This window comes from Dipteris shenzhenensis, chromosome 21, assembly GCF_047967505.1.
Source record: "Dipteris shenzhenensis isolate YYH24624 ecotype China chromosome 21, Dip_SZ_1.0, whole genome shotgun sequence".
Taxonomy (NCBI): domain Eukaryota; kingdom Viridiplantae; phylum Streptophyta; class Polypodiopsida; order Gleicheniales; family Dipteridaceae; genus Dipteris; species Dipteris shenzhenensis.
Window position 1 is genome coordinate 47,833,975 of NC_141616.1, and position 9,571 is coordinate 47,843,545.

Below are 9,571 nucleotides of genomic sequence, written 5' to 3' on the forward strand. Positions count from 1 at the left end.
GAAATACCCATTTAGCCATGTCAAGCTAATTCATAACGAATTTATTATTCTATTTAGAAAAAGAATTCGCATTATATCATAAAAAGAGGTAAATTGTGAGGAATTGCCTCTTGAATGTAGAAAGGGCGGCCAACACTAAATATTTCATTTTGAATATGACGTATGGTTCTTTATAGGATTTTGTACAAAAGTTGCATTCATAACCTTCCAGATTGAATGCAACGTTGCTGAAGGCCCCTCTCTTAAATTGAGTAATGTATTGACACCTGCTGGAGTCACAGATAGCAAACTGTACAATTTCAACTGTGTTGGTTTGATTTTTAATATAGTGCATTACCTTGCTGACAAAGAGGAACACTTGATAATCAAACAATGTTATGTACCAACCATGTAGTTTACATCCATTCAGTGTTCAAAATTAATGGCATAGAACCTCCCCAATCCTTGATTGTGCTCTATCACAAAGGAATGCCCTCAAGAACTCACATGTTTATGCACCTTGAGGCAAATCCATAAAATACATTGTCAGCTTGGAGGGGAATGAAAAGCAAGTGTACAAAGTTCAATTATAATGTACATCCAATGCCTTTTGTCAGATAAGCTACAAGCCATGGGCATTGAGCAAACCTCTGTAAAATTCATTACAGAGTCTATGTATGGCAGGCAGTTTTACTTGAATGATTGCTCTGTGTTGAAGCTCCAGATTCTAACTTGTATGCATCGTAACATGATAGAAGCGCTTTGTCATAGGACTTAGCCAGCATGGTCCAGCATGACCAGTTATGTAGGAATTCCGTAATAATTTTACAGAAGAGTCACAGGAATCCCAGAAAATATCTGTCCTTACGGTCATTTATGTGTCAACCTGACTGCCATCAAATCTGAACTGGGAGAACAAATAACAAAATGCTTTCAGATTTCAATTCCTTCAAAGCCAAGATTCAAATCAATAAACATCTGTTCAAGCATTTTCACTACTTGAGGCATTGTTGGCCTCTGTTGAGGAGTTGGGCTCACACACTGACAGGCAATCTCAAGAGCCTCTTTCAGATCTTCTTCAGGACAGGAATCTCTCAATTCATCATCGTACACATCACTCACTTGTCCACTTGCCACTAGGGATCTGACCTGCAATACAAGACCAAATCTGCCAGGTTAATATGACAGATCATGTAAATTACATTTTATTTACAGAAAGAATATACTGCTCAGTCAAATAATAAAACTTTGAATGATTTTGAACAATTATCCATGCATATGGGAAGTAATTTTTCACGCTGAGGAGCAAGCAAATGTAAAATGAGGGAGTATCTGTCATGATCCCCCAAAAGGGAGTGGTTCAGCATTGCAAAACAATGCTCACTGCTCCAGAAATGATTAGGAGTTACAGTGACCGAAATCAAAGGTTTGCAGGAGGCTATATTTCAAAGCATGACCTGGTGCAGTCCACAGAATGATTCACATTCCATGACTTCTCCAACATCACAGGCTAAACCCAATTCTCAGCAAGACATTTAGTGTGGAGGAATAAACTGGGTACATCGGGTGGACAATTGCCCCCTAGACAAGGAGTTGGGCAGAGTCACATAAACTCCAATGGCACATACATGCACACACCCAATAGAACTAATTGAAAGCTCCCAGAGGCATGCATAATATATGATACCCATCCATCATCCTAGCGCAAAAACTTTAAATTTGTTCGGTGTAAGTCAAACATGATGCTCGAACATAAGGTGCTGCAAAAGGAACAATTGAAAAATCCTAGTGACCACGATGATATATGAGACCCATCCATCATCCTAGCACAAAGCCATCTGATCTCTTTGAGTGTAAAATTGAAACAGAGATTTAGATGTCACGACTAGAGATGATATTTGGGCCAACTTAGTGAACTTATCCATGCAGATCAAGCTACATGAACCTCTGGAGGAAGTAGTGTCCTCCAACATTTCCCTGATTGGCATATCTGCCCTTAAATGGCCAACATGAACTGGAATGACACGGAAGACCTGTCAGAGGAGGCATTGGAAACCATTAATATGCATTCTCATACAGTGAGATGCATGCGATTGGGGAAAAAAAAAACAGGAAGCACAAGGAGCTATCAAAGTTTTGAAGAGGCTGCAAAAAAATGCAGCCTGAACTGAAGCCAAAAAGGGTAAGAAGGCTGAGCACAAAGCTATAATTGCTTCACAGGAACATCCTGGTTTGGAGGAAGGATATGAACCCCATATATATTTCACATGCGAAAGAAGAAGAACTTTTGAAGACAGGAGCACTGCTTATACATCAGACAGAGAGACACACATATATACATACATGCTGCTAGTAGCTCCCTTGAGACAATTGAGAAAGGAATGGTATATGAGGTAAAGTACAATACAGTGCATGACATACCTTAAGGGAAAATCTAATCACCTGCGACTTTGGTGTGTGTCTGTGTGTGAGCTTTCTTTTCAGCTTCTGCTAGCTTATGAGTAGTAGCTGTCCCACTTTGGGACAGCTATGAATGTACATTCTTCTTAATGAAAGGTTCTTTTACCCCCAAAAATATGTGTGTGTGTGTGTGTGTGTGTGTGTGTGTGTGTGAGAGAGAGAGAGAATATATTTAGTTATTGACTTGGAAGCACCCCAACATCCTATCCTATAAGGCTAAAAGTGGGAATTGATACAAGCCAAAACTGCCGGTGTTCAGGTGCAAGTCTCAATCCATGCGTCCTGCATACACACAGGCACACGCGTGCGTGCATGCGTGCGTGCGAGAGTGTGTGTGCGCGTGTGTGTGTGTGTAGCGAGAGAGAGAGAGAGAGAGAGAGAGAGAGAGACCCATGACACAAGGCTGACACCCTTCTCAATGAATAATTCATCAGTTGGCCGTTTCCCTGTCACAAGCTCCAACAGTACAACTCCATAACTAAAAACATCACCCTGTTTAGTGGCTTTTCCAGTTTCCACATACTCTGCAAATCAAAAAGGAAGATTATATTTTGACTTTGAAAGCTCCTTGTAAAAATCTTGACTTTACAGCACTGAACCTTTTAAGTTCACCTGGAGCAAGATATCCAAGGGTGCCTGCAACTATGGTTGTTGCATGCGACTTGCTAATTTCCAAAAGCTTTGCAAGACCAAAGTCAGATACATGTGCCTCCAAGTTTTCATCCAATAGAATATTGCTGGACTTGATATCCCTATGTAGTACGTGAGGAACGCAATCATGATGAAGATATGCAAGGCCACGAGCGGTACCCAGAGCAATATTGTGCCGGGTAGGCCAATCTAGACGTTGACCGGTCAAACGATCTGCACAATACACATACAAAAAGTAAACAATCCTATAGAAAATAAACTGCACATGAAGTGACAGTCACACGATGTGGGAATTGCAATGCTTACCATGTAAAACCATTTCCAAACTGCCATTCAACATCAGATCATAAATAAGCAGGTTAACATGTGGAGCAGTGTAGTATCCTCGTAACGTGACAATATTACGATGCTTAATATCACTAAGAGTCTCTAGTTCCCTCTCAAAACCACGCTGCAGATCCAGATTTCCTCTTGCAAGCTTCTTCACAGCAAATGCAGTATTTTCATCTATAACAAGTCGGTAAACAACCCCATAACCACCACTTCCAATGATGTCATTGTTATTCAAGTTCTGAGTTTTCTTCAATATGACCTTAGTTGACGGAGTGGCCTTCCCAGATGACCTGAACATCACCATCTTGCCACCTGTAGATCCCCACAGGCATTCCTTGAATGAGCATTTAATTTAAGGATAAATAAAGGTAAGCTTGTGCAAATATAAGGGAATATGCCCAAGGCACTGCACATGTGCACAAGTCAGACGCCTTGGAATATAAGATGGATCATTTTTCACTTATTTTCAAGAAAGAAGAAGAAAAAGCCGCTTTGCACGGTGCACCCACACAATTTTATACTGCGGAAGGGGAGTTTTTTGCCTGCAAAGAACGAGCTACAACTTAATATTTTGATATTCAGAAAACAAGATGCTGCAAGCTCAAAGAAAATGTAGAAAACAGTTTTAAACAAAGAAAGAATCATTTGCCCTTACAGGGCATGCTGCTGCTAGTAAGCCAGCCCTATGCCAGGGCCATGTACTGCACCCATGCAGCCCTTCCATACAGCCAATAATCTGTACTAGCTCCCCCTGTGGCAGCCTGCAGGTTGCCCACGTGGCAGGCTTCTTCTGTCTCTCTCTCTCATCAGCCGCTTGTGGCTTCATCTTTCTCAGCCCATGTGGCTTCCCTCAAACCTATGCTGCTGGTACAACTCCCCCATGTCCTCCTCACGTGGAGTCATAGGTGGGTAGTTGACAACATCTAAACTCAAACATTTTAGCCTAAAGGTGAATAAGTTGAACTTGGTGTCACAATTGGTGAGGCGTTTGACAACATTTAGACTTTAACATTTTAGCCTAAAGGTGAATAAGCTGAACTTAAATTGGGCACCTCCCCACTTGTGAGCCCCCATATGAGGAGGACTTAGGGGAATGTGCATATTCTTCTTAGATTATTTTTAAGGCAGCTACATGGGCCCATATATGGGGCCAAAGGGCTGGGAGAAGGCCAGCACGAGCAGCAGCAAACAATAAGGGGCTGCTGGTTACAGACCCAAGTCCGGTCATGAAGGAGGGGGGGCAGTCAACCTCAGCAACCCTACGGGCCCTTCTAGGAGCACACTTTGCGGCAGATCTACGCACAGGTAGAAGAGGCCACATTTCATACAAAGAGTGAGCAGAAGACTCATATCTTTAGGTACTAAAGCCTATAGGGAAGGCGCGTGGTGACGAAGATTCTACAACAGTAGGTACATTATCCGGAGATGGTTTGGGTACCTTACCTCAGCGTCAGTATGCTGTAGGCACATGTATTGCCAGGTTTTGAACTTGGTTCTCTAAATCAATACACACTCTTTTGGCTGTATGTACTTCTGGACAATCCCAAGGGCTGCTCAAACAGCAAGACAATGGCAGCACATCATAGACATACTTTGGAGACATTGTACACCCAAGGGTAGATCAGCTGTGATACATCCATCTCCATCCTGTCATTAGCTGACAATATTGATGACATTTCATGCAATGAAGTTACTTTTTTCATAGGAATTTTGGTATTTTGAAGATGGAAATAAGCAAGTCTCTCCCGAGTTTCCAACCGACTGCGAGAACACGCTAATGGCAAATCTCTGACAGGCTTCAGAGGCATCAGGACATTTGCTGGGACGCTAGCAGTGCCCACACAATTTCCACCTACAGCTGGCACATGACCGAGCATTGACTGCTGACATACACTCAGTATGTCATTGAACTTCAGGCTCAGCTTATTAGTGTTTCGGGGTGTGATAGAAACCTCTACTTGCCCACAGGGGTTTTTTTACCATTAGTCTACTAATATTTAGGGGTGTGATACGCACCTATAATTCTCCACAGAGGGTTCTTTATCACATGATGTTCTCTACCATTTGGTCTCTGTAGGCCTCTTTGGCCTAGTGCATACATAATACCTCCCTGCCTCTCTCTCTCTCTCTCTCTCTCTCTCTCTCTCTCTCTCTGTCCCCCTCCCCCCCCACCCACACACACACACACACACAGAGGTACACGCACAGAAGGGCAAGACATAATTGGCAGTTCTGCATAGACTTGACACTCTTATTTGTATTTAATTTAAAGATATTACTGTCAATGCAAATTGTAATAGTAATCAATTTTGTATAAAAATAGATTCTTGTCAAACCATTGTGCCAGGTAGAAATGCCACAAAAGAATTCCAGGCTGATACTTCAGATGAGATATTGGTAAGGGAAAAACACCTGTCCCAGGGCATTTTGCCAAGAAAGAGTACAATAGAAGCAAACAAAAGAAATGAGCAAGAAATTATGAATGCTCCCTTACCTGACACCTTGACTTCACAAATCTTGCGGTTCTTTGACCATCGCCAGTAAAATAAAATGCCCAAGAATATTTTCGTGGCCACAAAAGCAATGACACAAATTGTGATGACTACCCCCAAGCTTAGTGTTTCCTTGTTAGCATCTATTCTTGGCAACTGTCCTGTAACATCACATTAAGTTGATTAGCATTTCAACCAGCTGCTTTCAGCCTAGCAACATCTGAGGAACTACCAAATCAAACTAGAGGAAAGGCAAAGACACGAGAAGAAGGCCAGCAGTAGTGTGTGCTGCGTCAGTAGCTACTTCTATAAGCTCATTGGAAAGCAAAGTACATTACCCGACTGAGGACCAGGCATGGGTTCCACATTGTTTTTAGCACCAAGAGATCGACGCCCTGTCATGTGTGCTTGGACGTTGGTTTCTTCAAAGTTTCCCCTGCAAATTATAGAAAAGCACATTATAACAAAGGCAAGACTACTATAAACACTTGAAATTTAATTGTAATCCATTCAACACAAAGATCTGGGACCAGTTGCAGCCATTTAGCAGCACCATGGTGTTCTTACAAAGGGGGGCCAGTAAATCAGCTTCACTGGTAATTTTTCCTTCGGTCCACAAAATTTTCATTTGAATTTCAATTTTTTGAGGAGTTTTCTTCTGTATGGCAGCAAATCCAGCCACTCTTTGCTGTTTTTTCAGCAAACAGACCTCCATATTGTGATGGAACTCATGATACCACCTTTCCGATCCAGGTTTCAGCAGAGCTGCCTGGTTTAGCATCTGTCTCATGCCAGATATGGTGGAAGCAACCGGGTTTACAATTCACTTTGAAGTGCAAACGTAGGTGTTTCTCGAGTGAGGGAGCCTTGAGAGGGCTTGCATCATCTTAGCCTTGACGCACTTGCACCGATTTAAGTGTAAGTGCACGCAGTTTTTACTTCAGCACCTGCCCTCCTCCAAATTAAGTTGTACAGGAGCATAGAGCCTGTCTCAGCTCTCAGCAAATATGATGCAGTCAGACATCCTTTAAGTCCAGTTTATTTAGAATATATAGAGCAACACAATGCCATCCCGACAGACTCTAGTCATGAAAAATTCATTTGCCAACTAGCATGGAATGACAAAGGGATAGTCCAGGCTCTGAACTTGCTCAAGGTTTTAATACAGCAACAGATACAGCAACAATAGCTCATATTCATTTCCGCTTTCACTCCAAAACTTTTAAGCATGAACTCCGGCAACTCGTTACTCTTCGAAGTTCAAGCAGAATACTAGTGGGCTGGTCAAGGACACCCGTCTACTCACTCGGTAGTGTCCGTGTTGATACATGAACTCCGGCAACTCGTTACTCTTCGAAGTTCAAGCAGAATACTAGTGGGCTGGTCAAGGACACCCGTCTACTCACTCGGTAGTGTCCGTGTTGATACATGAACTCCGGCAACTCGTTACTCTTCGAAGTTCAAGCAGAATACTAGTGGGCTGGTCAAGGACACCCGTCTACTCACTCGGTAGTGTCCGTGTTGATACGCGAGCAGTTGTACAACAAACCTACTTTAGCCGTTGTCTGGAGCGCGCAGGAAGGTTCGAGCTCTTCCTACGGTAAGAAAAGCGCTGCGCCCAAGAGCAGAGGAAAGGCAAAATGGAGGTAGGCGATCACAAACAAAGGCTGGATGTGGAGGAAGAAACAATGCTGTTGCCGTAGGGGCAAGCTGCAGTGCAAGATTGGATTTTGAGCGTGAATTGGAGGTTGACTTTAATCAAAATGAAGCAATCACTTGGTAGAAGCATAAACGACGAGGATCGGATTTTCACGTGAAAAGTCACCGACCTCTCTCTTCCCTTTCCACGCAACTTCTTGGACCTTCCAAAAGAGTTCCTCGTATTAGGGCCCCATCTTTTGTGTTAGTGCGCTCCTACACTCATTTCTGCCATTCCATCAATGGATCTTATTCTCCTTGCTCTCGTGGCCAATCCATGACTCATAGGATCTTTTCATGCCGAGACAAAAGGATCCCACACCACCTTTTGAGAGTATTTGCACACTCATCGTTTGGAACGTCGATTGTTCACATCTTGGGCGCACATTGGATGCGATTCTACAGCCTCCCATTTTGATTGCCAGCGTTACTTTTCTCCACACACCTGATAGTGATGATTGGCTACTGCTGCCAGTCACTAGGAATGGCACATGGGTGCCATCTTTGGCACCCCCAAAATCCAAGGTGCCAATCGAAGCACCTAAGGGTGCATGCATCCTCTCAATTTCGGTGTGTGGACAAGCCCAAGGGCGTAGCCAGGGCCACTTCATGTGCACAGCCAGACCCTAACCCACCCTCACCACCATGAGTCAACCATGCTTAGAAACAAGCCCTCATCAACTTTCGAGAAGTCAAGAAAAGCTTGCAACCTCTCACATCCAACAACCTTATGGTCACTTCCTCCTTGTGCCACCTAAGAGCTACCAACAATCCACATAATGACGAGCTCACGTGTGATTATGATGTAGTGAATGCATATGATAGGAATCCGGGTTCAACAATCTCCTCTTCACTTCATCATTGAGCTTGGAGCCCATTTTGCATGCCCCTTTACCAGATATTTACCTCCTTCTTTGTAATTGGCCCTTGAACCTTCCTTTTGTTTGAGATTAGATACCTTTCCTTTTTGGGGGTAGGTGCCTTTCTAGCTTTTTTGGGAGGTAGGTGCCTTTTTGGGGGGGTAGGTACCTTTTTGGGGGGGTAGGTGCCTTTCTAGCCTATTTTTCCCTTCACCCTTATGACATTCGGCCAACTTTGTTTGGAAACAAAGGCCATCAAAAATCTACTTTGTGTTCTTGAATAAATGGTTTGAGTGTGGAGAAACCTCACGCTCAAATATTCCTTACCTTAAAGCACCACACCTTGATGCTTGTGCCTAATTCCAATAATTTTTTAGGACTTGGTCACACGAATGTGTCCACATATTTTGTTTAATTATGCCCTAACTGGTATCACTAGGACTTTTTTCTAAAAATATACCTAAGTTGTGTAGGTTCACGTTGAACGTCAATTTCTTGTCATAAGAGCATCCCTCAAAGTAGCATCTCCATTTTCTCATCATTAGTGAACCTAGGGGGGATCACTAGGAAAATGTAAGATGGCACGTGCAATCAACGAAGAGGTTTAATTTACTTGTAGTGTTATAGAAAACATATATAATTTAGGGGTATAAGAGGTATAAAGGTAACCCTTGAGTGATTGCACGTGCTATATGAGGTTTCTACATAGTGACCCCCCATGAGCATTGAAAGTTGCTTTCTAATGTTCAGGGAAAAAACTTTTAATGCAAGTAGACCCCACTAGATCTTGATCATGCATATTACAATTAAAAAACTTCATGAATCAGAAGCAGAATCCTATGCTTCAGACTTGTTATATCTTACCCTTTAATTATAGCACGAAGCTCCTATAAAAATAAAGAACTAGGACAGTAAGGATATCAACAATGCTCCCATGCATCCCTTTCCGGGCCAATGATAAGAGGGATTAGGTGAGATCGATCTGCCTCATTACTTATGAAGTTCCAATCACCCCCGACTATCCAGTGTTCATCCTCCATGCAACCTTCGAGGTGGCCCCAGCAGTTGAATCTGTCTTGCGGGGAGTGCGGACTATAA

The 9,571-nt window shown here is 42.8% G+C and overlaps 1 protein-coding gene across 1 annotated transcript; it reads right to left on the bottom strand.

The window, feature by feature from the left end:
- Positions 1 to 222: 222 nt before the first annotated feature.
- On the bottom strand, positions 223 to 7,799 carry LOC147888968 (Protein kinase superfamily protein). The gene is made up of 7 exons (XM_087392707.1): positions 7,745 to 7,799; positions 6,254 to 6,351; positions 5,918 to 6,076; positions 3,397 to 3,735; positions 3,052 to 3,303; positions 2,830 to 2,963; positions 223 to 1,128 (listed from the first exon to the last, which is right to left on the bottom strand). Exons 2-7 carry the CDS (start codon positions 6,315 to 6,317, stop codon positions 913 to 915), a joined length of 1,164 nt encoding a protein of 387 aa, XP_087248833.1. The 5' UTR covers positions 6,318 to 6,351; positions 7,745 to 7,799; the 3' UTR covers positions 223 to 912.
- Positions 7,800 to 9,571: the final 1,772 nt, after the last annotated feature.